The 27,855-nt window shown below is 42.1% G+C and overlaps 1 protein-coding gene across 2 annotated transcripts in view; it reads left to right on the plus strand.

Annotated features, from left to right (window-relative positions):
- VPS8 (VPS8 subunit of CORVET complex) overlaps positions 1–27,855 on the plus strand; it is a 62,689-nt gene that overhangs the window by 17,920 nt on the left and 16,914 nt on the right. Inside the window, exons 17-39 of one of the 2 annotated variants that reach the window (XM_085232707.1) lie at positions 1,130–1,220; positions 2,271–2,317; positions 3,209–3,298; positions 3,881–3,927; positions 4,425–4,647; positions 4,853–4,942; positions 5,628–5,679; positions 5,950–5,992; positions 6,993–7,065; positions 8,824–8,943; positions 9,532–9,603; positions 12,175–12,294; positions 13,812–13,868; positions 14,284–14,366; positions 15,466–15,550; positions 16,481–16,579; positions 18,774–18,863; positions 19,277–19,323; positions 23,870–24,011; positions 24,600–24,689; positions 25,143–25,185; positions 25,958–26,061; positions 27,031–27,109. In XM_085232707.1, the coding sequence (XP_085088833.1) occupies positions 1,130–1,220; positions 2,271–2,317; positions 3,209–3,298; positions 3,881–3,927; positions 4,425–4,647; positions 4,853–4,942; positions 5,628–5,679; positions 5,950–5,992; positions 6,993–7,065; positions 8,824–8,943; positions 9,532–9,603; positions 12,175–12,294; positions 13,812–13,868; positions 14,284–14,366; positions 15,466–15,550; positions 16,481–16,579; positions 18,774–18,863; positions 19,277–19,323; positions 23,870–24,011; positions 24,600–24,689; positions 25,143–25,185; positions 25,958–26,061; positions 27,031–27,109 (1,987 nt within the window). Of the gene's footprint in view, positions 1–1,129; positions 1,221–2,270; positions 2,318–3,208; positions 3,299–3,880; positions 3,928–4,424; positions 4,648–4,852; positions 4,943–5,627; positions 5,680–5,949; positions 5,993–6,992; positions 7,066–8,823; positions 8,944–9,531; positions 9,604–12,174; positions 12,295–13,811; positions 13,869–14,283; positions 14,367–15,465; positions 15,551–16,480; positions 16,580–18,773; positions 18,864–19,276; positions 19,324–23,869; positions 24,012–24,599; positions 24,690–25,142; positions 25,186–25,957; positions 26,062–27,030; positions 27,114–27,855 lie in introns of both variants that reach the window. The other variant, XM_085232708.1, reaches the window with a different exon arrangement.

Here is a 27,855-nt window from a genome sequence, read left to right on the forward strand (position 1 = left end):
TTTTTTCCGTTCCAGTTCATCACTTCACATGTTTATTCAGAGTATGCACATTGTCCATTAGACTTCGTTTTGCAGGGTTAAGCACAGTTTTCATCACCTTCCTATTCCTTTCTTTTTCATAATCTCTACACATCCTCCATGTTTAGTTTCTTGTCTCATGTGACTCTGGGTAGGCTCTTGCAGGCCCATGCACAATGGCATCTGTTCTTCTCTGTCTCTGACAGGTAGGTTAGGTCTTGTACTTCCTTGGGTAGCATTTTACTGGTTTTGGGGGGTGTTTTTGGCTGTATAATGTCAGTAGCTTGTAGCTGACAGCCAAACTCTGACTTCTGTTGTAGACTACTTGTGCCATTGGATTGCATTGTACTTCTCTTGCCTGGCTTTAGGGATTACCCTATTGCTTTTTGTCCTTGTGGTCTTCTATCCACGTTAAATGTTGGTCATTAGCAAACTTCATTAGTGAATTCTGCTTGTGCCAAGTTAGTTTACCAACTCATTTTGTAAAAGGGACTGCAAGGCTGTATCTCAAGCAACTCAGATAGTCATCTTTTTTTAGTCACACATTTCTACTCTTGGCAGTGACCTTCACCATTTTTTGCCTTCAGAGTATGAACAGTTTATCTCTGCTATGGTACAGTTGCTGCTTTTGGTTACCAAGATCGTTCTCTTCTAGTTTTCCCTCCAGCCTTTCACTGCCACCTCTGCCAATGGGAAATCTTGCTTTGAGCCATGATTTCATGTACTTAGAATTCCGGAATCCCAATCCAAAGTCCCAATGTACATGCCCTGAGTCAAACTCATTTTAAATTACCACGTGGTTTCTATAGTACTGGAAGCCTCTTTGTTGTAGGTGATTTACTCAAGAGTTGTCATGGAGCATATCTGAGATATTAAGGTGTGGAGGTGAGAGTTATTGATGTGGATTTCTTTGTCCTTTTCAAGTGTGCAGAAGAAAATGTACATCTGAGATAATTTTATTTGAGATGTTGCCCTTTACTGCAGTTATAGTCAGCTTCAGATGTTTCCTATCTCCTTGCTGTCAACCATCATGATCTGCTACTGGTCTTTAAGAAGAAGAGAAAATAATCTTTTCTCTAACACTAAGATTTATTATTACTTATTATTTTAGAGAATTGATCACCTTCTGAAACAAGAGCGTCTCACTGATGCCCTGGCTCTTGCTTGGTCCTTTTATGAAGGCAAAGCAAAGGCTGTAGTAGGTAAGTGTTTGTTTGAATATTTCCAACTGAAACCACTAGGGAAAGTTGTAGCCCTATGCATGTACTGGTGCTGGCATCACTGTTCCAGGAAAAAATGTTGAGAGGTAATTGAAGGAGAGAAATGAGGATGTGTTGCTTTGGGTGTGACAGAAACAACACCAATATGGATCAGTTTGGCCTCTTTTGAGTCCATAAACCTTTAGGAGACACCTTTTTTCAACTGAAAATCAGAGCTGATCTGTGTTGTGACTCCTGTTATTACCTTTTCATGAAGGAAATGGATCCAGCTGTTGAATAACCAGTCAGCAAAATATTTCTGATGGTCATGTGTGACCTGTAGGTAATCTTCAGGGTGATGCTCTCAGCTCTGTCAAGCACTTTTGCTTGCACAAGATACTTTTAATTGAGGCCTCCTCTGTCTGTACAACAGACTGAAAGTATTGTTGGGCTTTTGGCACCATGTTTCCTATAAAGGCCAATGCTTTGCAAGCACCTGTCTCATTGTGAGGAACAAGTTCATTGTGTCAGAAGCTGCTGCTTGGATGGTCTGACTGGGATTTGGCAAACTGAATTTTCAGCAAGTAACATTTGGTGGTTTTGACAGATGACTCTTAAAGATAAGATCCTCCTGCTGTGAATTGCTAGTATGCAAAGGTGTGTCTTGTTTAATGCATGGCAAAATGTAATTAAGCAAATTATTTTGAATACTGGAAAATTATTGTTGTCTTCTGAGTTGGCATTTAAGAATTGTTTGTCCTTACAGTGTGCTCCTTCACATCAATGCATCCTCCAGCCATTGGTCTCCTAAACATTCTGTGTCAGTTTTCTGTTAATTATTCTCTGGATGTTAAACTTGTTTTCTTCTGTCAGACAGCACTCAGACCTGATCTTGTCATTCCTATGCTGGAGCAGTCTTTAAATTAAGAGAGTAAGGACTCTGTATCTAGATATTCTGACCTCTGTATCTCAAGCTGTGGTATCTATTGTGCACCTCACTGTTTGTTGTTTTTTTTTTTTTTTTTCCCCCCCTAACCCCTTCATTCTTTCTAGGCTTGTCTGGGGACACGAGCAAGCGGAAGGCAGTCATTGCAGACAGAGTGAGTCACTGATCTCTTCCTAACTAGATTTTCACGTGCACTTATGTGATGTTAATTGTGTTCCTGGAAGGAGTAGCATCTCTCCTCCAGAAGTTATTTCAATTAACTCTTGAAAGCATACACATGCCTTTCTTGCTATGATTGTGAGCGGGATTTTAAAAGAGGTAAAGGTGAGGATAAAATCTGCAGCATTAGGAAAGGAGACTGTGACACCATTATCTTGGCCTTGAGGTCTCAAAATCCAGTCTCTGTTCCCTTCACAGGGGACAGAAACCCTTTTTGGAGGTAATTGCAGAGTTTCCTGCTGTTTAGTTGTTGAGCATTCATCAGTATGCAACTTTCTGACTCCCTGGTTGGGAATTTTGATCATGTGTACATGGAATAAATTTTTAACTGATTATGTTTCATTGTCACAAGATTGTGTTTCTGGAAAGGGTGTTTAAAATGCATAATTATTGCCATAATTATTCATCTTTACTTTATTCTTCACGTTGTGTTTTCAGATAAATAAGCCCTGTTATTTAAGATACTGTAACTTAAGCTTTGGGTGAAGACATGGCTGCTGTGAGTTCTGTGCTTCAGTTTGTGCTTCAGTTGCACTTCAGTCATCTGCCTCAAAGTGTGCTGGCAGCCTGGCAGTGCAGTTACTGTAGACCTTCAGAACCCCCTTGGGCCACTCCTGTTCCATCTCCTGCAGTTGTCTGAGCAGCCTTGTTGGGAGTACCAGTTGTAGCCTCTTCCTTTTTTCCTTTCTGCCCGTTGTAGTTTATGCCCAAACTGGAACAACAGGGTTTGCCATGCTGCCAGCCCCCTAGTCAGGCTATTAAATGTGCTACCAGGCCAGCCTCTAGCGTAGGATGGGAATGAATTTTCTTGTTTCTTGTAATCCAGATGGTTGAGATCCTTCTCCATTATGCTGATCGGACTTTGAAGAAATGCCCTGACCAAGGAAAAATCCAGGTTATGGAGCAGCACTTTCAGGTATGTTGCTCCAGAGGACTCTCTTGAATAGATATATGGAAACTCTTAATCAGAATTGTCACAGAATCACAGAATGGCCTGGGTTGAAAAGGACCACAATGCTCATCTGGTTCCAACCCCCTGCTATCTGCAGGGTCCCCAACCAGCAGCCCAGGCTGCCCAGAGCCACATCCAGCCTGGCCTTGAATGCCTTCAGGGATGGGGCATCCACAGCTTCCTTGGGCAACCTGTTCCAGTGCCTCACCACCCTCTGGCTGAAAAACTTTCCTCCTAATATCCAACCTAAACCTCCCCTGTCTCAGTTTAAAACCATTCCCTCTTGTCCTATCACTGCCAACCCTTGTTGATACTGCATTGCTGCAGAAGTTGCAAGTGTAACAGTCACGACCTGTTGGGAAATTCTTGTGTGATCAGTGGGAAAGTGGCAAGTCCATCTGTGGCTGTGTTTGCCAGCAAACTCTGGTTGGTGGAAAAGCTGTGACTGCGCCACTGTATTGGCCAGGCTTCATTTTGTGCTGTGCAGGATGTTCTGTTTGGCAAGATCTCTGCCAGTCACCACGGCTTTTTTTATTCCTTCCCCAGGATGTGGTGCCTGTCATAGTTGATTACTGCCTTTTGCTCCAGCGCACGTAAGTCTGAGTTTATAAATCTGTGTCCCATGACAGACCACCACCCCATGCAGTCCTGAGTGCTGTCTCCTATAGTATCACATTGTTCAGAGGAGTCATTTTATGACATGATGTAGAGCATTAGAGGAAGGTTTGAAGGTTGATGCTGAGGTTAGTGTATTCAGTACCCAAACATTCCTCTGAAGTTTCTGCTGACCGAGGAAGAAAAATTTGGCTCAAATTTTCCCCCACACTTACCAAAACTTTCTCCCTCTGTCAAAGATTGTTAAATTTTGGTGTTGTCATCATTCTTCCTCCAACAGCAGCTTTTTTGTTACAACACACGTGGCTTAATTTGTTCTGTGTAGCTGCCCCCGACTCACATCTGCATGGGAGGTGAATGGGGCATTTAGCTGCTGAGCTGAAGAAATAGTATTTAATTTAGAGTTCTCAAATAGTAGATAAATAGGAATATTTTAATAATCTTATCTGAAAACTGAACACATCTTTCCTCCTAGAGATCTATTATTTAACCAGATCTACGATAAGATGAGTGAGAATTCTGTAGCCAAAGGAATCTTTCTGGAGTGCTTGGAGCCATATATCTTAAGTGATAAGCTGTTGGGAATCACAGCTCAAGTGATGAAAGACTTGCTCCTTCACTTCCAAGACAAGAACAGATTGGAAAATATGGAAGCCTGCATTGTGCATATGGATATCACCAGCCTGGACATACAACAGGTGTGTCTTCCCAACTGAACACTGCTCTGAGTTCCTCTGAATAAGTGACAGCATCCCCTCACCACTGATGCAGACTTCTTTTCAGTACAGCATAGCTTGTGGAAGGCAGGGAGTCACCTTTCAACAGACAAAAATTATGTAGTCCAAACCAACGGTGCCTTTTGGCCACTAATTTGTAACAGGACTCTGCTCTGTGTCCTTGCAGGTGGTCCTTCTGTGCTGGGAAAACCATCTCTATGATGCCATGATCTATGTCTACAACAGTGGAATGAATGACTTCATCAGTCCCATGGAGGTAGGAGAGATGCTCATTGGAGCCATTTGTTTGTTTGCTGAGCATGCAGTCCTTGTGAGAAATGGCATTTTAGGCTAATACATAATCTTCTCATTCAATATATATGTTCTGTTCTTTTTCATTCAGAGGGAGAAATCGTATGTGATATATGCAGTTATTTGAGTAAATGCACTTAAAAAGTGATTTGTAATTACAGTGCTTTAGTACACACGTTTTTCATTGACAGTGTATCTGAGGTAGCAATGCTCTGCAAAGATAGAATGAGGAATTTGTGTTTAAAAAAAAAAAAAAAAAAGGCAGAAGAGAATACCATGGTGAAATAAGGAGATCTGGTGGCAGACAGCTGAGGAACAGCAAATGTCCTGGTCTGTTATGATTTGAATGTTACTTCTGAGACCACTGAAGTTGGTTTTTTTTGTTTTTTTTTTTTTTAAATGTGGCCTTTTGTTGAGGGTTAGATCTGATTGGCTCAAGGGTGTTTTTGTCATAACATCAGTTAGGATAAACACCTTTTGCCATGTCTGTGTACCTCTGTTCTTGTTAATTAGAAGACATGGCGAGAAAACCCAGAAAAGGTTTTCTGGGGAAAGTGTTCCAGTGATCTCTGCTTCAGAATCAAGTGGAATCTTTGCTCTGAGCCTTTCCAGCTACTTGAACACTGCTCTTGTTTTTGTCTTTTGAACAGAAGCTGTTCAAAGTCATTGCTCCTCCCCTGAATGCTGGGAAGTCTCTCACAGGTACAGTGTTATTGCCTCTAAAAGAGTTTCTAAATCTGGTGTTGGATGTTTCAGACATTACTGGTCACTTGCATATGCTCCCCCTTAGGGTCTTTGAGAAGAGGAAGGTTGTCTTGTACTGTTTAGTGTCTGTAAAGCTGCCTCTACTTACAGTGTGTAAAATTGTGTGCATGTCAAATGAGGTGTTTTGCTAATAATTGGGAAAAAAACAGTTGCATCTCTGTATCTTGTCTTCTGAAGTAAAGGAGACAAATGATTTTTGTTTTGTAGATGAGCAGGTGATAATGGGCAACAAGCTGCTCGTGTATATAAGGTAAGGCCATTTAGAAAGAATGTGTGCTGTTGCCTAGTGGTACCAGATTTTAACTAGTTATAGTTGCAAAATCTTATGCTGTGTTGTGTTTCAGAGTCTGAGGGATTATGTAAAATATCAATGACTACTTGTTATGGCTGCCTTAGTCACTATGGCTTGTGGCACATCACGGAACCATGGAATATCCCAAGTTGGCTGAGACCCACAGGGGTCATTAAGTCCAATCCCTGGCTCCAGGCAGGAGCCAAAATCCAAGCCCTGTGTCTGAAAGTGGTATCCAAATGCTTCTTGAACTCCATCAGCTCAGGGCTATGTGTACTGCCCTGGGAAACCTGTGCCACATCCATCACCTTCAGGTGCAGAACCTTTTCCTAATCCCCAGCCTTACCCTCCTCTGATGCATCTCCATGCCATCCACTTGGGTCCTATCATATGAGGGGATAGGTGGGGCGAAGTTGAATACTTGGAGCTGGTAAGCCATGACTGTGACTTTGTCTTTTGGTTTCTCCTTCATCCTGTGTGTGTGACAGTGCTCCTTGAGCAAGGAGTCAGTAGCCTGAGAAGCCTTATTTGAGCCCTTTGGGATAGCTGTGCTTACTGTATTGCTTGTGATTTGCTGGAGGTCATTCTGAAATGGCCCAGTAGTGATTAATGGGTTCCCTTTTCTGGAATCTATTCGAGTTCATGAACTTTTGATTCTGTATTATTGCTGCATCCTAAAATGTAAGAGAGATTACTTTTTTTTAGTGGGAAATCCTGAGATATCACTGTTGTGTTCCTGCTGTGCTATGACAGACTTTGGATACAAATCCATGTGTGCAAATCTTGTGTATTTGCAGCCATCCTGTCTGCAATACTTGCTCTCCTGATACACAAAATAAATTTAAGAGCATCTTGAAAACGATATCAGAAAATAAAGTGTTTTCTTCAGTCTATTTAATGTTAAGAGTTGATTTAAAAGCAAACAACCCACACAAACCTTTCCCTTTGTTTCCTATAGCTGCTGCTTGGCAGGCCGTGCATATCCATTGGGTGATATTCCTGAAGATCTGGTACCTCTGGTTAAAAATCAGGTGAGTAACCTTCTGGAAGGGCACTCTATCACATGAGAATTTAGAAGAGAAAGCATGTGTCTTATTTATGAGTTTCTGATTGAAAGCAATTATTAATCTGGTGTCTGACAATGGTTTTGTCACAGAGTGTACCTAGCTGGAATCACAGTTAATTTGTACGAAAAGTATGACAAGATGTGCAGGTTGCATGCTGTGAAAGATGGCGTGGTGACTGCCAAGTAAATCTCCTTTCCTTATTTCCATCAGAGCCTTCAAGCCAGCTATTTATTTCTAGTTAAGCTGTGCCTGAATCTTGGCCCAAGGCAAAGCTTAACTCCTTTGGATCCCCAAGAGTTTATTGAGGTGGAAGATGCTTTTGATCACCATTTTGTGCTCATAAAAATATCTTTCCTTAATTCCTGGTTAATTTTACTAGTAAAATAGTTTTCTTTTTGGCATGTAGAATTTCATTGTAATTTCAGGGCTTTAAGAAGAGGTAGTGCTTTCTTTTTGGCACTTCCTTTCTTCAGCACAGCAGAAAAGGTAGATGCTTTTGTTGCTAAATTAGGGCTTATAGCTGTATAGCTGTAGTAGCTCTGGGTTATTGCAAACCCTTTCTTCACAGTATGCCAACCAGGCTGCTTCCTTTTGTCAGTCAAGCACTGGGATGTTACCCTCTCCCATGGCCTTATCTAGTTGTCTCCTGCATACTCTCTAGACCTGGCACAGCAACGACTGTGGCTCGAGGTCTGAGAAGCAGAATCATAACCAGCAGCAGTAATGCTGGGGAGGAGCCATCAGTGTCTCCTTGTTATAATCTCTGATAATGTTCCTAAGAGTCTTAAGTAACATCTTCTGTCTCAATTCTTAAATCCTGCACTTGAGCTACATTATTTTTATTAGATAGTTTTCTTACTAGTTCCTAGCTGGCAGGAAGGTACCAGGTTCAAGGAGGCCAAGTTATACAGGGAAGGCTGTAGTTCTCAAAGTCAAGCTGCTAATCCCTCCTGGCTTCCCTGTCTCCATGCTAACAAGAAAGTTAACTCAGAACAGGAATGAATGAGAAAATGAGACATTTCCTGGGGGGTGGCATTTTTACTGTCCTAGGAAAGCATATTGCCTGTCAGTTCCCTGTGGGATCCTGGTGTGTACCTTAACAGATGATGACAGATGCTGGCCACTCTGCAGCCTTTCTGCTGGCAGGCAGATCTGTTAGGAGCTTTGACCAGCACAGGACTGGGACAGCTGGAGCTGTTGCTCTTTGTTGCCTTGGAAAGGACTGGACACCTCTATCAGTAGCTAGATAAAGGCAGTTACTTTCATTTTTGAAAGGCATACTCAACTTTCTGAGTTAGGAAGTCAGCAAAGGAGTTGGATAACACTTGTGTCAGTTTTTGCAGCCCCTCAAAGTGAGGTGGCACACTGGTTGGCTCTTCCCAAAGGAACTGCTGATGAGGGGAGCTGTGCCCTGCTTAAGGAGCAGTTGCACAGCTGCTGAGGAGAGCTGCCACCATGAGCAGGCAGTTAATCTGACTTCAGACAATTCAGTCTGCAAGAATGAGCCTTAATTTTTAGATGTTGGTTAGTAAGTCGGGTGGTGAGCCTAAGGAAGGGCTTTCTTCTCCTCCTAACAAGCGTCAGGAAAAGCACATGATGGACTGCTAATGTATTTTAAAGCTGAAGTGCAAAGCAAGTGGTGATGCTGCTTTTCAATGTGCTTTGCAATATCACCTATCTGAAATCCATAGGAAACCTGCTCTGTGTGAATCTTCATTGCAGATCTTTGAGTTTCTCATCCGGTTGCACTCAACAGAGGGATCTGTGGATGAGGAGGTCTACCCTCACATTCGTACCTTACTGCATTTTGACACTCGGGAATTCCTTAATGTTCTTGCTTTGGTAAGAGACCACTGATTTCTTCCAGGAGAACAGTGCAGCACTCATTCTTTTTGTTATCTGTGTTGTGGTTGCATGATCTGCAAGATTCTGTTAAACAGAAGTTTATCTTTTAGCTAAACCAGTAGCTACTGGCTTGATGCAGAAACAGTTTTGATGTGTGTTCTGTAAGGTATCAGAAGAGATCATAATAGTCCTTTATGTCCTTAAGTATAAGTTGATGAACATCTGATGTTGTATAGTGAGCACTCTGGAAGCAGAGGCCATCTTAAGCATAGATAAACAAGAGTAATGTATTTCTAAATTCCATTGTAGTACTGTCATCTTTCTCCAGTTTTAAAGGTTTGGCTTTCTTTCTAAGTTTCTTGAATTTCTTCTCTCTATTTGGGCCTGTTAATTTGATGAAGTGTGTAAGAACTGTTGTAGTAGTTACAAAAAAGCAAATTGTGTCTTGGAACCTGCTGCTTAGGTAATATGCACGTAGTGGGCTTAAAAGCATTGTCAGCATTGCAGTGTGGCTGCTGCCTCATTTCTGGGGCTACCAGTGGACAGCATTCCTAAGATGATGTCAGTGTTTTTCACCTCATGCAGACTTTTGAAGACTTTAAGAATGACAAGCAAGCTGTGGAATATCAACAACGCATTGTGGACATACTTCTGAAAGTGAGTGTGCCTAAAAATTAACCTGTGCTTATACATGACTGATTATATTTAACTCTGCAGTAAAGCTTGTAACGTAGATGAGGGCTTTCCAGTCCCACACTGGGTGACACTGAGGAAGTGGGCATGGATTCACCGTGGCCAAGGCTTGTTGGTTGTATTCTGATACATACAAGGGTGAAGCTGCATGACATTAAATGTGACAGAGAGATCCATCCTATCTCTGATTACACCTGGGCTGTGTTTTGTTGTTAGGATCCTTCTTTCTGCACTGCTGAGTTAATTTATATCTGCTTCTCATTTGATTCCACTCCCTTCTTCTATCTGAGCAGAAAAGCTGTCCCAGGAACCTTGTGCTTGGCAGGATGCCACTGCTCTTCTGATAAAACCCTGCTCCCTTGTCTGCGCGTGCTGTGTTTGGGATGTAACGTGTTCAGAATGACAGGCCTATCTTTAGGAGATGGGAGAGAAGGGGAATGTCAGAGTTATCAGGCTGGTGCTGTAGAAATCACTTGTCATCTGCAGACTGTGTTCCTTAACAATGTTCTCATTAAAAGCTATTGCTGCCAAATGCCATTTGGTTTCCCCTTCAGAGCTGTCAGCATTAATAATGAGTAATTCCACTTGGAAGCTGTTTATGTATAAACATATCATAAGCAGTGTTTCCCTGTCGCTGTCATCATTGATAGATAAAAGCAAGGGCAGCAATGAGTGAATTCAGTGACAGAGCTGCATGGGGTGACCTGAGAAATGCCTCTGTGGGGGACCTTCAGTGAGCCCTGCTGAATTGGGTGCTGCCATAGGGATGTTAGCTCTGTGCTGGGTTAGCCCAGCTAGTGTTGGTAGCTGCTGTCAGCAGGAGGTGGCACACTGCAGCTGTCTTCTGGACTTACTGTGGGATGTGTTTCTGCAGCACGATGCAGGCTTTGAGAAACTGTCTGTAAGTACTCTGTGCTGCTGGGCTCATCACAAATGGGTTTTGTCCTCCTGCAACAGAGCCCAGCACTGCTTCTTGGGAGGCAAAGGAGGGCAGTTGATGGGAAGTGCTGCAGGATGAGGTGCACCTGCAGACAAACACTGTGGTGTTACAAGAACTCTGTCTCCCTTTGTCTGGAATCTGCTCTCCTTCTGAATAAAGACTTGAAAAATCTTAGGTTTTTTGATGTAAAAGATTTGTCATTGGCAATGAAAGCACCTAGGAATCATTTGGATAACACAGATATAGCAGATGTAAATTTTGTCAGATGTCATCTTTCAAAATACCCAGGTGTTTGGCCTGCAGCTTTGGTGAGGTTTCCGTATCAGAGCTCTGGTGGTTTCACCTTCCCAAGGACTGGTGAGGAACCAGCCTGTGAAAAACAAATCCAAAACAAATAAAATAATCCTTTTTTTTTTTTTTTCTAGTCAACCATATTTTTTAGTGCCATTAGCTAATGTCATTCTTACCTAGCTTCTATATAAAGTAGACTTTTTTTTTTTAAAGCAGAAAATTAAAATTAAAAAGAAGTGGTAGCGTTTCAAACAGAGCTGGACTGAATTCCTTAACATATCTAAACTGTCTGCCTCCATCTGTGTAAGGTAACCATTAGCATCTCGTGGGATCTGGAACTCTGAGTCACTTGGAGAAAGCAGCTGCACCTCCCAGGCATACACTGAATGAGGTTATGAAGTGTGAAATGCTGTCTGTAGGCTTTGTTAGAGCACCTTGCAGATGTTAGTGACAGAGTGGTTCAGGTGATGGATTTAATTCCAGCTAAATGCCCTGCTCTTAGAGAGGGGACTCTCCAAACAGAGGCATTTCATCTTCCCTTGGTGTTTTAGGGGCTTTTCCTTTTGCAGGTGAGAAGTACCAAGTGTCATGCCTTTCCATATGCCAGACAGGCGAGGAGCACTCTGCTGGTTTCATACTCTTTTTGTGGCAGCTGTTGATACCCAGGCTTTCTGTAGTTTCAAGCTGAGTTAGCACAGCCACAAGTTTCTCAAAACATTGATTGACTAACAATTCAATGTGAGAAAAGACAGTTTTCTCCAAGCCCACACTTGTCATTGAGTCATTTGATCCGTTCTTCTGCGTACCACAACTGAAGTGGTAAATGCCGGAGGCTTAAAGTCAAATCCATTTTTTTCTCCTATAATTATTTGTTTTGTCTTTTTTCTTTGTGTGACGTTTCTCAGTCACACATCCAGTGATTAGCACAGACTGCAGAAATAGAGGTAGATGTGAGTTTCCTCGATGCTGTTTGGAGCACCTTCACATCCCAAAATTTGGGGGCATGCAAGAATTCTTCCCTTCAGTGCTGGGCAAAGAGGCTGAGCCTCTTCAGCATTGGGGAAGAGATGTTTTAGCAAGGACACTACCTGTATCTTCAGGCCGCGTGCACTTGGATGCTGTGGAAGGTAGATTGCTTGTTGAGATCTAATCCGGACTAGCAGCAGGACTCTGTAGGTATCTCAGGCAGGAGGAGAAGTAGGATGGCTGTGCTTTCTTGTTGCAGGATTGTAATTAGTTTCCTATAGGCAACTGCAGATTCAATCACATTTCTGTTTCTCTCTTTACTCCTTAATTATTCTTAGGTCATGGTAGAGAATTCTGACTTCACCCCATCACAAGTTGGCTGTCTCTTTACTTTCCTTGCCCGTCAGCTGGCCAAGCCCAACAACACACTGTTTGTGAACAGAACGCTTTTTGATCAGGTAAGTGATAGCAGAAAAAATTCTCAAGAGGATTCAATCCCACAGAAAGTGCGCCTGGTGCTGCAGAGTGAGGCAATCCTGGGGCATTACAAAGCAGGTAGCTTCCTGCTGGCACTTTGTAGTTTCAAAGAAACAGAGTAGTAGAGACCACTGAAGCACAGTGAGGTGTGTATTCCAGCCTGCTGCTGGAACTGAGTGTGAAATAGGTCAGGTTATAGGAGATGGAATTAGTGTAGCAGCACCTCTGCTCTTCTCCATGGGGTGGCAGATTTCTGTGGTCAGTAGCATGTCAAAAAACAATCCCTGCATGGACAGGAACTAATCTATTTGTATTAAGCCCCAGCGATTGTTTTATGACTGTTGTCACTAGTTCCACATAGGAGGATTATCAGTGTAAGGAAATAAAGAGTGTCAACTAAAATGACACTCCTGAACTTATAGAGCTGTTGTGTATGTTTTTATCTGGCAATTTCTAGCTTTCTTTGGCCACCATCCTTCTCTGCTGTTTGGAACAGGCTGAAAGGCATCAATGTATGCCTGAGGCTTGCACAGATTAAGTTTATGTTAGAAATTGTTTGGACTGAGAAGGAGGTTTTAATGGCTACAGTATTGCTTCAGATGCATACAGATATGTGAGCACTGATAAGCAATAGTTTAGAAAACAGAATCATTTAGGTTAGAAAAGGCCCATGAGATCATTGAGTCAACTGTCATCGAACGCTACCAATTCCACCACTAAACCACATCCCTGAGCACAACAACCACGTGTCTCTTAAGTGCCTCCAGGGGTGGTGACTCTGCCACTTCTCTGGGCAGCCTGTTCCAATGCCACTCTTTCCATGAAGAAATTCTTCCTGAAATCTAATCCAAACCTCCCCTGGTGTAACTCAAGGCCCCTTTGTCATAATTTAAGACCAGACAAAAAGGTTTATGAAGTTTGAATAGATTTGGGTATTGATACATTTTAATTGCATTAATTATGTGATTTTCCTGGATTTTGGGAGAGATGGCACAGTCCAGGAGAGAAGTCAGAAGGGTTGGAGTAGTGGTTGCAGCTGTTTTGTGTATAGTCCAGAAAAGAACCATGTGGTCACCTGAGTTTTTTATATTCCCTGAATTACCGAAGGCTGGCCCTAGATCCAGGTGCAGGGTCATGATTTTCCCTCCTGTGATGTCCTTCAGCAGTCTTAAGTGTCCTTAGTTATAGGATCAAGAAGAGAGAGTACCTCATAGATGAGTACTTGTAAATTCAAATTGTACCATTCTGTTCTGATTTGCTGTTGCCAGTGTTGGTGCTCACAGTCTGCTTGTACTGAAGGCTGCTGGACACTTGTGCATCTTAATGATGAGCAGATTGCCTGCATGGTTTGGCTAGCTGCTTCCTTTGAGTGCACCCAAAACCATTCTGGAGTTTAGGGCATGTGTTTGTTAGTTTTCTTGTGCTACAGAAAAAATTCACAGGCTAACATCTATGGCAACTAGACCTAATTCTTGCTAACTTCTACATCTTCACACAGGTCCTTGAATTTCTTTGCAGTCCGGATGATGACTCCCGGCATTCAGAGAGGCAGCAGGTAATGAATGCCCTCAAGGCAACATTTCTGTAAGCCCTGCGTTATGTCCAGGCTGTAGAGCAGAGTTTGGCCTTGGTGCGCATGGATGCTGGCTGGTGGTCATAGTGAAGGTTGTGCGCCAAAGCAGTTAGCTAGTATAAGAGTGATGACCTGAGGGGCTGTACAGAGCAGGATTGATAGAGGATTCTTCCCCAGCATCCTCTTCAAGAGAGGTTTGACAGCAGTAAGATCAGAGACAGAACAGTTTTATGTAAATGCATAACCTTCATAGCTAATGGGACAATCAGTTACAAATACATTTTAAAACAAGCTGTGTGCTAATACAAAGTTTAGTGGAACAGGAGCAATGTACTTTTGAATGGCACTGGCTGTTCAGTTCAGCTGCAATACAAATAACTGCTCTTCCTGTCTGCAGGTCCTGTTAGAACTGCTGCAGGCAGGAGGGATAGTGCAGTTTGAAGAGAGCCGTCTTATCCAAATGGCAGAAAAAGCTGAATTGTAAGTTGCTGGGTACAGTATATAAATACTATCTCTAAAACTCCTCCGTAGCCTTTTTTTCTTCCGTGTCTTGTTTCTCCTTCACAGCTTTGTTTAGGATTGTTTTCCCTATGCATCCACATATGCTTCATTTAATATGTTCACGTTTATCTGTCCCTGTCTCTCTTGTGATCTCACTGGGTGTGCTTACTCCATCATATCTTACCAGTGCTTTCTGTTAGACCTGTGAGAACCTTTCAGCATGAAACTCTGGGGCTTGATACATTTTGGCACTTCCTATCCTGGAGCCCAGATTGTGCTCAGACGTATAGTTGTCTGTTTGAATACTCTACCACTGACAGATGGAGGTGACTTGCCGGGGTGAGGCCCACAGGTGGATTTTAAAAGCATGCAAGGGTCTGGAGCCACCCCCACGGTACTTGTTATAGAATTGAGTAGGAGAGACAAAACTCAGTGTCTGGGAGGGCTGAAAATTACCACCATCTCCTTTAGCTGCTTCACCCTTTCAGAAAGCGTCTGTTAAGCCTGAACAGAGTCAGCTAGGGAAAGCATCTTCATCCAAGCCTTCAGTTTGGATGTTATGTGAGTTAATTCACCATACTATGAAGCACCAGAGGGGTAGATAATGGTAGGATGTGCCTTACCTGTTCTCTTGTGTGTCCAAGTAGAGTGACTACATCATATTTTTCAGTCCTGATAGGACTCAGAAACACATTGCTAGCACTTGAGAATCAGAACCACAATCAGTGGGATCACTGAATATCCATTTTATTTCTCCTTGCTTGTGGGAGCCCAAGACACCAGCTCTGCTATTTCTGTTGGAGCGAAAGGACCCATGGCATGAAGCTACTTAGCAGAACCTTCATGCTTTTTGCTTCTGTTGCACCTGTTTTCATCTCATCTCTTCCTGACTCAAAATATTAAAGGTGTTTAGTAAAAGCTGAAACTAAGAAGGTGTCATAACACATTACTGAGTCATATTCAGTGTATTTCTTCAAATTAGTATTGTGCATTAGCCTAGCTTGGAGCTGACTATGTTATGGAAAAGCAAGATGATCTAAGAACAGCAGAGCCAGTGAAACCTGATTTCTCATTTTAGCTATCAGATTTGTGAGTTCATGTACGAACGAGAGCTTCGCTACGACAAAATCATTGACTGCTACCTGCGTGATCCAGTGAGAAAGGTGAGTGAGTAAATTTCTCCTTTCTTCTCAATAGCTGGGAGCCTGTCCTGATGGCAGTAGGATGTGGGTACAGCAGCCACATCCTGTCTTGTTGTAGTTCTGTCTCAAAACATCCCTTCCTGTACTGCTGAGTTTTCTTATAGTCAAGGCTTCTGTACTTCTGTGCGTGTTGGAGAGGAGTTGACTTTTTTTTTTTTTAAAGCTTCAGAGCTTTTGGTTTCCCTTTCAATTTTAGTCAGTGCCAATATGTAAAACTCAAATGCTGATTGTGATTTATTGCAAATGCTGCTAAAGGCAATGCTTTTTTTGTCATTAGTCCACTCTTTTTGCTTATTAGTTGTCTATTAGTGCAAATCCACTGCAGTTTTTTCAGATATTCTCTATTACCATCAAAAGTTGGGGGCAGAGTCTGGCAAATGTGATCTCACCGGCTCTATGTGAGTGTGCTATGCTGAAAGTTGTGTGGGTGAAGCAGTAGAGGGAGGTTATGGTAGTGAGGTGGTCTGAAGATGTGGTGCAGGAGGGTATCTGAGCTGAGAACTGTGTAGGAGGACCTGGGGGAGAGGCAAATATAAAGAAGAATTTGGGCATACACTGGGAAAATTCTACCACTTTCTGGTAGAGGAATCTTTGCCTATACTTTTAGCTGAGGATTGATGTCCTGTGCTTTTTCCTTGTGAGCAAGAGGTAGTCGTCTACAATAGTGAAGGAACACTTTGACCATAGTTTTTAACACTTTTAGTGTCATTTTCTGGTCTGTTTCTCTTGGCTTTTATTTTATTATTTTTTTTATTCCTGGCAGCTTTTCAGGAAGCTTCTGACTTGCTTAATAAGAGAGTACTAGCCCTAATCATCCTCAGATAGTTAACAACAATACTGTTACCAGCATTGAAGAGCATACTGTACCACTGATGGTTTTATGCTTTACAGGAAGAAGTTTTCAACTATATTCACAACATCCTGTCCATGCCTGGTTACAGTGCTGAAGAAAAGCAGGCAGTGTGGCAGAAAGCTTTGGAACATATAGAGGTACAGTCTATCTTACACCCATGATACCTGAGCTCCTGTTAACGTGCTGGCTCTGCCTGGTGCTGCTCTGTTACAGAAGTGTTTTGTGGCTTGAACAAAACAATTAGCTCTCACTTTAAGATGCTTGTGTGGTTTAGTAGTGTCATAATGTAAATGCACCTCTTAAATTCAGACTGCCTTCCGTGGTTTCCTGGTTTCAAGTATTGCTTATTGGAGGATGGGATTGTATCAGGAGATGATGGCTTGTAAGTGCTGTGTAACAGGGAAGAGATCCACATGTAGGTGTTGTATCTCCTGAATGTGCAGCAGCAGTGAGCTCAGGACATTGATACTGCTGACTTCACAATCTGTGGTATCAAATTTATCGTGTTACAATGATGATAGCATTCAACCTCAATATTCTGCTAATTCTAACCTATAGGAAAATGGGGTCACAGCTTCTGCTGTAAAATGCAGACTGTTGCTAGACTTTATCTATCTAATAACTTTTCCTATCTCTTCAGTTTTCCTTTGCTTCAGGAGGTGGAGATGCCTGAAATAATTTCCCAGTCGGTAGACAGAGGGAATCCATTATAACTCTAGTAGTTACAAGCTGGTGTCAGTCTCCTCCAGGGTGATCTGGAGGTGAGCCAGGAAAATAACTCAGTCTGTGAAGCAAGCAGGCATGCAGTTGCCCAGACCACGTAGCTGAAAGTGGTTACAGAAGTCTGCATCACTCAGGGAGAGCAGTAAAGCACGAGGTACCACTTGAAAGATACAGAATACTTCTAGTCTCTGCCAGCACCTGGAAGTAGTCTGCTCTCCAGATGCACTTCCAGATCCTATGGAGAGTGGTGGTGGTGGTGGTAATGCTGTGGAAGGCTGACATGCTGCTGTCTTGTTAAAACAACTGGTTCCATGCTGGGCTTTGTAGGTTGAGCAATCTGCTGTCTACTGTGCTGCTTTCTTGTGATTGCTTTGTTTTTCTCTCCTACTGAGTGCTTGTTTATCTACTTGTATTGGTATATATGGCATACATTGCTTGGCTTAGTGAGTGACTGAGTTTCCCATTCCCATTCTTCTCTTGCATCTTCTTCCAGAAATGTGCTGGGCAAATACCCTTTTCTGTAGGTCACCTTTGGGTGCTGCAGCTGGAATCAACTCCCTCTTTCCTTTTGACATTTTCCTTTTTCAGGGATTGGTGAACAATATCTGCAATTTCACGTGGCTTAGGAGCTTACTGGGGGCTGAGGGATTTGTTCTTCTCCAGTGTATTAGTTCTCTTCTCAAACATTCAAAAGGCTTATAATAGTGAGTTTTATGAGAACGTTATAGTTTACTAGGATATTGTCGTGATTTTGGGTCTTCAAACAACTGTCCTTTCATCTGCTGAGATATCAAAGCAGGAAAGCAACCTCTTCAGCTGAAACCAGAAGCCTCTAGAGAGGCTTTCCCATTACTGCTTCTTTCCTGCTGGTTGTGTAATAGCGAGTTTCTGATAGATATTTTTTTCTTTTCTCCATCATCCCACCTAGCAGTTGGTCCTTGATGTCCGTCTTCAAAATGAAGCCTAAGACCCTTCTTTAATCATAATGTTATTTTGGTGGTGCTTCCTGTCCTTGGGCACACACGACCTGTGTCAGTACTGCTTTCTCAAGAAGTGGCATGTTCACAAATAGTTAAAGCTGGGAGACACACAGATCCAAGAGCTGCAGGAAGGCTGGGCAAACTCACAAGCATCTTAAAGATTTTTTTTTCTTATTTCTCCATAAAGAAATTTTACATTTTTTTTCCATGTCTGAACAGATATCAGAGGAATTAAGTTATCGGAAATCTGCAGTTAAACTTCTGATTTGGTTCGGTTCAAGCCCCTTAAACACTAAGAAATGTCCTAGAGTCAACTGATGGCTTTGTTTCCTTTCTGTTGCTGGAACTCTTCCCAGCTGGTACTAGCTGGTCTTCTTGTCATGAAGTAAAGCACAGCTTTCAAAAAACTTGATGAAATCATTTCCTCAAGTGAGAGCTGAGATGGCTTTTACATGCCACCCTTCTAGTTGTTTTCATAACCATTTTTTGTATGATAGTACTCTTTATTTTACAGCTTTCAGCTTTCATCTAGAGAAGGATGCTGTTACAGTATGAATGGTCTTGGTGATGCTGCATAATTACATTATCTATAAAAGTAATGATTTTTACTGTGTTTCCCACTCCAAAGGAGTTATTGCTACTCAGCCCATGTAAAGCTGCTGACTTGGTGGCCATCCACTTCACTGAGCAGATTGAGAGCATCATTGCAAACCTTCAGGTACAGTGTCAAAACTCATTAATGTTGGCACTTCTTCACAGTGAGGTTGCTGTTCTTGTAAGAAGTGATGGCTGGGAGTAATGGTTAGTTGGTGCTGTGTCATAAATGGGGAAAAATAGCTTGGCAGGTACTCTGCTGCAGGAATTAGTTTAGATGGATTATTGCACCTGCTTGTAAAGTTCTGACCATAAAAACGTATGATCTCTGTGTTGCTGTTTGCATCACTTGATAATGCAATTTTCAGTTTTGAATGCAATATGGCTTGTGTTCACAGATCAGCAAATATTCTTGAAGAGTGATGCATAACTATGTACTCAAGGCAAATGTCTAAAGGCACCAACCATGAATCATGAAAGTAGTTCAGGAATCACTGCTTTACAGCTAATAATACTCTGTCTCCTCCTGTTGTACAGGACCAGTTCTTACTTTTCCAATTTCTAAGGAGTCTGCTTGATCCGAGGTATGTAAGCAAATCTGACCTTTTGCAAACTACGTGGCTTAAAACATTTTTATTTGGCACAGTGCGTCAGTATACAGTCTACACCCAGTCTGGGGGCTTAGAAAAGGTGATTTGCTCTTCAGACTGCCCAAAGGTGAGAAGGGTAGCAGAGAAATAAGGATGATCTTAAAGCAGAGCCCACGCCTGCCTTCCTAACTGGGAAGCAGTGTGGGTTCCAATAAATGCAATGTAATATCTCCCCCACGTTGGGGGGGAGTAGGCATTGCCCTAACAGCTTCTTTGGGAAGTCTGTGAAATGGTTCCCCTGTGACTGAGCTGACATTTCTGTTCACAGGCACCCACTGGTTTGATTGCTTGACCAAGCTGCCCAGATTTCACGTACACAGAAATGTGTTTTGATCTATTGACAGTTTGCATTTCTATAATCTCAGAATTCCTACCATGTCTCATTGAAAGCTTTTAACTAGTTACTTGTTCCATCTGCTCCTGTTCTTTCAGTATTTCAGCACTGAGCGTTCTCTTTTCGTTGAATCAGTTTCAAATGCTTCAAGACCTTGATGTTATACATTTATTTTGTAAGACATTTATCTATGCACATATCCAATAGCAATTGCTAATGCTATTAAAGGAGAGATCCCACTTTGTCAATTAGCTACAAATTAATTATGCTTTATGAAGAGGAGGAGTTGGGAAAGGTAATGTATTTAGATATTAGATATAGTGTCGATGTTTCAGTTCTCGTTGGAGTACAAATGCATGTTTTAGATGATCAGTTTGGATTTTCCTTAAGTTCTACTATTGTCTTTTGTATGGAAGGGATGAACTCCCATGCCTTGTATGTTTCTTCAGTGTCCAAAAAAAAAAAAAAAAAATCTGTTTGCTGAGAAATATTTTATTTGGGTTTTATAGGAAACAAACAGAATGGTTTAGATTAAACAACAAGAAATAATTTAGCAGAGGTGGTACCCAGCTGGATGCAGTAGTATCCAGTACAGGGGTAGTGAGCATCAGCTTGGGTTGGTTGTGCTGTGATACCACTTGCAGCAAGCAAGACCAGTGCAGGCAGTAGTTAACCTGTCTTGTCACCTTCTGCATAATCCCCAAATGATAAATGTATCTAGTTTAGCTCTATTGCAGAGTATTTAACCACTGTTTTTCCTGTAGTTCTATCTATTCTAATAAGAATTAACAATCAAGCCAGTTTGGTAGGAAGCAGCTTTCTGTATCTGATCTTCCAAAAGATCTCTGTTTTTCCCCTCAAAGATTCAGCAGACAGCCTCAGGCCCTGTGACATCATAGCAGAATTTGTCAGTATTCCTCTTTCTCCCGTGCTTTAAACTCCTCTAATTCTCGACTGCAGTGTGATGTTCTGCATCCCAAGTAACGGAGATGGCCCAGTAGTGCCTGTGATGCAGTTGCCAGGTTACTCAATAAGCAAAAGTGGGAAAGTTGCACAGAAAAGAACAAAATTAAATACTGTGAATTCATGTATGACTGTGACTGACCTTAAAGAGGGAGTTCTCAATGTTTAAGCTGCTGTTATTGAACTGTGTTGCCAGTAAGAAACAGAGATCCTAGATTATTGAAGGGGCCTTTTTTTTTTTTCCTCCTTTTTTTCCTTTTATTCTTATCTCTTCAGTAACATTCAAGGTTTTGTGTGCTATTTCTCACTGCTCTGAGGTTGTTCTGCTTCTAAGACAAAGAGAGCTGACCTGTACCCCAAGGTGGGAGGAGGAAACCTGACTGCAGGACCCAATCTGTAGATACAGCCATACTTTGTGGTGTACTGATACCTTCAGTAGTGACTTGGTTCTTGTCACAACTTCTGTCTCTTTTCAGTCCATTTATGTATTTATATGCTTCTTCTGAGCAAAATCTGTGTTAAAATAGAGAATCAAGGAAGCTTGGATTGTCTCAGAAACAAACTATAGCTTGATGGTACGGGGGACAAGGCGCGTCACGCTGCTGTAAGGATGCTGAGTCGGTGGAATTGCATTAGGGATTAATTTGGCCCATTTAATTTAGCTGGAGATTTATTTTAAAGGAGCTGGGAGGGGGAAGGGAGAAAGCAGAGTTAACAGGAATTGCTCAGGGAAATTAAAACTAAATGTCCTTATGCTCGTATCATATAAGCAGCCACAGAAAATGGAGAATGTAGTGTATGTTACTCAGTTCATTAGTCACAGCCATTGCCAGTTTCCACTTTAAACTCTTTTCTTTAAAAAAAAAAAAAAATGCAATGAAGCATGTCTGTTTGCAATACAAAGTCATTTACATTATGTATTAACTGTATGTAGCAACTCAGTGTTCTGGGTCTGTAAATGTATCAACAGATAGCAAAACTTGCAGGGTGTAACAGAGCTCTCCTGGCTGACAGCTAACCACAGCTCTACAAGGCTCAGCTGTGCCGAGTTTTGTGAGGAATTGGTGGTGGTCTCTTCCTTTTAGAAAGGAGCACGCAGAGTGTGGCTGGGGAGCTGTTTGCTGTGGGGCATTGAAGGAGAACCTGATTGTGATGGGCTGGGCAGGACCTGCAAGGCTCAGGAGAGCAGCTTGGTTTTTAACATTACCAAAATCTGTTCCCTTACTGCTTGTCTGGATTTCTCAAGTGAAATGGTTAAGGAAAAGATTGGCTTGCTCGTTAAGTCACAAATACTAGGTGTCAGAGTTATTTCCATGCTATGATTTTGTTCTCATACTACAAATGCGTGGCTTGCCATTTTTCCCATTTTTGTAGACAGAAATTGCTTTAGACAGCTGCTTCTTTTTCCTTTCTTTCCCTCAGTCTAGTAGAAAAGAAGAGTGGAACACTTGTTGGAACGCTACAGCTTGGATACCAAGTTTTGCAAAATATGTGTCCATATTTTGGACAGCCTGATCGGTACTCTTTCCTTTCTAGACAAATATGATTTCTAATCAAGCAGTTGCAGTTGCACGAAGCTTCTTTTGGCTTGCTGGAGGCACAGTGTCCTCCTGGTCTTTCTTGTCGGATGGTAATCCTTGTAGCTCCCAGGAAGCAACAGGCTCACGTGCTATGTTCAACTTCTCCCATCACACAGCTGCAGGATTGGCACATCAGTGATTATGAATTCCTGATCAGAAGGGTAACAAAACTAAATGCATGTCATGATCTGTTTTCTTTCTCAGTGGGAGCTTCAGAACAGGCCTAAGAGCCATGTTGCCTAGAAGGGATCAACTTCTGCTGTTCCTCTGTGTAATCAACCTGAGATCTACATGAGATCTAATCTGCAGTGGTGGCGAGCTGCTGTTCATTTTGAAAGGCTGTACGTAGGTGCTCTGACTCTAAGGAGGATCGGCAATGTCATCCCAATTCATGGAAATCTCTTGTTTTATGTTGCTCTTTAAAAACAAGATGAGTAAAGAACAGTCAGGATGCAGGGATAGCTTTGGGAACAGGACAGTTTTCTTCTGTTTTCCCCACGTTATAAGTTTGCTTCATAAGCTAAGGGATTGGGAAAGGTTCATTGCACGAAGCACTGCCGCTGCTGGAAGGGTTTTGGAGAAGTTCCTTTCAGAGGGAGTTTAACTGGGATCTGAGTTTTGCTTGTAGAAGTCACCTGGACTGCAGTCAGAAGGAAAACTGCAGATTGGCTTTCTGAGCAGCTTGGGGCAGGCAGTTACCCACAGCAGTGTGGGGTCTGCATTGCTGGCCTGGCCATCGTGGCAGAGGAGATGAGGGAGACAGCAAGGACAGGAAACACAGCAGTTGAGTGGGGACTCCACCTGCATTGTGTTGATTAAGCAGATCTCATGCTGGGAAATGAGGCAGATATTTTTAGTTCCTGTTTAATACAGTTCTGTATTTGCAGCTGATTGCAAAACCCTTGAGAGCAGAGGCAGCCTTTGGCTCAGTCCTGAGCAGTATGCAGGGAATGTTCACTTTTACAGGTGGAAACTTGCTCTGCCAATGACCCAGTGGTAATCAACCAGTGTGTAGTTATGGACTCTGCAAGGGCAATTTGCTAGTTCTGTTCAGTTTGACAAGAAATACTGAATAAAAGTGAGGATGTTTCCCTAACAGAAGCATGAATACATACCTGAGTGAAGTAGATAGAGATGCTGTATTCCAATGGAAGGTGCATTAAAAAGCAATAATGTGGATCAAAGAACAGCTTCATTAACAATAAGCAAAAGGCAGTATTTCTTCAAGCATGCTTGGGGGAGCTCTACAGGACAGACACACAGTCAGCATCTGAAAACAGCTCAGATCATAAAGCTTATCAGATAAATTAGGTGGGTTTTTGCATGTCTTTGCCGTTGAGATGCTGAAGAGATGCCTGTGCTGGAACCTTTCTTCTCAGAGATCTTTAATAGTTCGATGTATGCTGAGGCATTGGTAGAATATGTTGTGGAACAAATGGAATGCTTCCTAACAGACTCTACTAGAGGAACTAGTAGAGATGGTGTAATTTTGCTCTTACAGCCAAATTTTTTACTTCTGTATTAAGCATAAAAGGCAACACACATTTGAGTTAGAAGCTCTTCTTTCCAGCCAAACTTTTGAGCTGTGCTTTTTATATTCCAGAGAAGGCATCAACCAAGATCTCCTGCACCTACCACCCCACGTCACGGAGCAGTTCATCGAGCTGCTGTGTCAACACAGCCCTGACCACGTTCTGGAGACACTGAAAGTCCTGGAGTACTGCAGGCTGGAGGAAACCATCCAGGTAGAAAAGACACGTTATAAGGACACGGGGACTGGGGGAAGCATCCACGTCAGCTCCTACCAAAGTGGTGGATCACTTCTTCAGTATTTGGCCCCTCAAGCTACTAAACTGCAGCACTGTTAGCTGTATTTAACATACTGATCTTGAGTTTAGTCTCAGGGCTTATAGAAAGGCTGATAGTGTACTGAATCTTCTGAGTAACTGCAGAATGCAGATAGTCTGTCTTAATTCTGACTAATGTGTTGAAAGTATCTGAAATAATACAAGCCAGGGTTTTTGGGTAGCAGCGCTGCCAAAATTTGATTACTGCTGGACAGTGACTATTACTTCCCTTAGGAAAATTTTGACTTATCTGTCCTTGATGTGGATTTCATAAATTTAAAGATTGTAATGTTGATGGTGGCAATATAGTGCAGCTTCTGAACTGAGGCAGTGTAAGTGGGGGCTGGTGCTCGGCCTGGCTGATGTGCCTGTGCAGACAGATCCTCTCTGAACATGCAGCTGTCCTTTTGGGGAGTAAACAGACTCTGGCAGATATCTTAAGATAGATGTTCACTTTTTATTTGTTTATTTATTTTTTTAACTTAGATAACCCAGAAACATCAGCTCCATGAAGCTTCCTCATATTTACTGGAGAAGAAGGGAGATATCCATGGTGCCTTTCTGGTTATGCTCGAGGTACAGTACTCTGGAATTCTGAATGTGGCGTTTTTGCCTGAAGTCATGAGTGTCACAGTTTTGCCAGGCTCTTCACCAGCGTGATGTCCTGTGTTAAGATTTGATACTACCATTGCTTCCCAGTTTCCCACTGCAGTCCATGTAGGAGTTTATCTTATGTCAAAAAATGGCACATTGAGTTGTGTGCAGGCTCAGCAGATCACTGTACTTTTCCAGCTTACTGTGAAAGACTGTCTTCGAACACTGAATGGATAATAGATAGTGAAATTTGATTTTCTTAATTAAAAATAATATTCTAGCTTCTATTTTCCTTTCAATATTTAGAAAGAAACATATCCAGTGCTAGTTGTACTGGGGAGGAAAATAAAGACAAGCCCTAGTAGCCAGATCATTTTAAAAACACTTCCATCAACATTCTGCAAGCTTACTGTTCTGAGACCTCTTTTGTTTCAGCGATTGCAGAGCAAGTTGCTGATGCTTACACAAGATGATGGAGGTAAGTTACCAACTTAAATTCCACTTTCTCTTAAAAAGGGATGAATGTAAAAAATACAAAATGTATGTCTGACAAGTGGCATAATGAGGTCCTCTTTCAGGTTTTTAGATACTGTGGTGACATTTTCTTAACTTTTCATCCATGTGGCTGCGGCAGTTATTCTGATTGCACTTCCTTCATCTGTTACTTTGATCACTGTTGAGACTCGTAAACAACCAGTGGGTTTTATTGTGTCTGTTCAGTTGTTCTGTTAACTCCTGATTGCAGCTGCTACTCTTACCAGAGCCTTACCAGAAATGTTTTCCTTGTTATAATCCATTCAGACTCATTACTGAGCCTTACCAGTCATTAGCTATGAACAGTGATGATGTTGAATATAGAAGCAACTTCTTAAAAACAAAACAAAAAAACAAAACAAAAAAAACCCTTCTCATGGAAGAAAGAATGTTCTGCCTACAGAAGACAAGCACTCTTCACTAGCCCCAGGATTCAAGGGTGTACCTAATCAAATGCAGAGCTTGTATTTGTTGCTTGATTGTGTCCTGAACTACAGCTAAATCTTCCGTATTTGATTATGTGAGAAGTCTTAAATGCTACAATACATAGGGCATCTATTGAAGTGCAGAAAATCAGGACATGTCTTTATAATGCAGTAGTTCACTGTAGGGAGCAGCTTTTAGTAGAACAGCATGAATTTATTTTGCAGAATGACTGGGAGTTAACATACCTAATCATTTCTGTAATGGCAATTTATTTTTCACCCGACGCTTAGGTTCAGCAGAACTCCCCTTGCTTGAAAGCATTGAAGACACCCTAATGAAAACAATTGCCCTTTGCCAGAGGAATTCACACAACTTAAACCAGCAACAGCGAGAGGTAAGGAAATAAAAACCCACATCACTGCATTTCCAGAGGCGTTATCTTCATGTCTCCTTCCTTCCCCCATCTATTCCATACTGGCACGTCTCAAGCAGCCGTTGTTTTGCTCTGCCTCATCTTCTTGTTGCTCAGGTTTTAAACCCACAAGAGAAATGTTCACTTGTAGGAGTGAAGCACAAAATAAAGCACATACCAGCTATGGAGAAGTAGATTAGACCATATCCTTTTTCCATTTTTAGCTGCAGTTGAAATTTTGGTTGAATGTTAATCAGACTCTAAAGAAAGCAAAAGATCATGGCTTTTGTAACACCACATGAAGGCACTGGCATGCTTAGGTTGGAGCCATCTTTGTGGTGGCAGGAAGTTACCTGATGTTACCTGCACTGTGGCTGTGGAATTCTGCTGCTCTGAATACTTCACAAACCCTGACTTTAAAGTCAGACTGATCTTTAAGGGCTGGAGATGGTACAGCTTGCCTCAGCTCTTGCAGAGAGAATTAGGTTGTGTTTTCATTTTGCTGATGTCACTGACACAGAACCTATTTTTATTTCTAATAGAATGCTTAACATAGGTAACTGAATTCAAAACTGAGAATGCTGTGTCTGAAGAGATGGCATGTCTGGAAGTCAAGTATGGAGTAAAAGTAGATTCCTTATGTTATCACGATTCCAGGAAAGGAACAGTGAGAAAGGGAAAGAAGGAACAATAGGAGACAGAAGTGTTCTGTGCTCAGATCTCAGTCAGACAGTATCAGTCTAAGATAGGAGCTACCTGGACTGCTTTTCATGAGTACTTTGTGATGACTTTAATGCATTTCACTTCTGTTCCTCTGCAGACAAAACCTGAGAAATGTAATTCTGTTTCTCATAATATGGAAGTGAGCCTTTAGAAGTGGGCTGTGATACTGCTCACACCTCATTTTTTGCCGTGTTCTTACTGTTTTTTTCTTGCATTCAATTCTTTTAGGCCCTCTGGTTTCCCCTGCTGGAAGCTATGATGTCCCCACAGAAATTGTCTGGCTCATCACAGTACCGATATGCTGAATGCAAGTACTTTGACTTTTTGTGACCCCAAATCTGTGTGCTGTCTTTCCTCCTCTGCTGATTGAATAGATAAAAAGCAGTTCTGTTACTCACTTCCTGCTCTTGCTGCTCTTGCACTTGATCCTAGCTTGTAGTGGCTGTAGCACTAAGCTCAGCGAGGTCATATGGGGAGGATGCAGCTGTTGGGTACTTCTTGTTTTTAGCCCTGGGTGGAAGAGGGACCCTACCACAGCCTCCTGTACTCAGATGGCTCTGTTAAGATGGTCTCTATGAAAAACAATGCACACAAAAGCCGCCTTGGCTCTGAGTAGGCTTGAAAACCTTGGTAACTTTTGGCAAAACACTGCCATCTTTTCTGCCTGGCCTTTTTGTGCTCTATCTTTGCATCTGCCTGTTGTACCTAAAACCAGCAGAATGTGAATACATCAGCTAAATTCTCTAATCTTAGTTCCAGCTCTCTGAATCTATTGTGGGTGTCAGTAGCACATCTAGAGCAGTGTTCTTGAAAGGCCTCCCTTTATGGGTGATTTAAGATATCCTGGGACATAATAATGCCTCTTGCTTGGTTGCAGCCCTCTGCTTCACAGTGGCTGTAGTCAGATGTGGCTAAGGATTGCAGTGTTACAAGAAAATGTGGTGGTTGTCACCTTGTCTGGGCTTCCCTTTTTTTCCCTTCCAGTGGCTGTTAGCTGTATCTGGATTCATAGGGATAGCCCTGCGTGGAGCTGAATGAATCAAAAATAAAAAT

Source organism: Meleagris gallopavo, chromosome 11 (genome assembly GCF_905368555.1).
Source record: "Meleagris gallopavo chromosome 11, MGAL_WU_HG_1.1, whole genome shotgun sequence".
In the NCBI taxonomy this organism is placed as follows: Eukaryota; Metazoa; Chordata; class Aves; order Galliformes; family Phasianidae; genus Meleagris; species Meleagris gallopavo.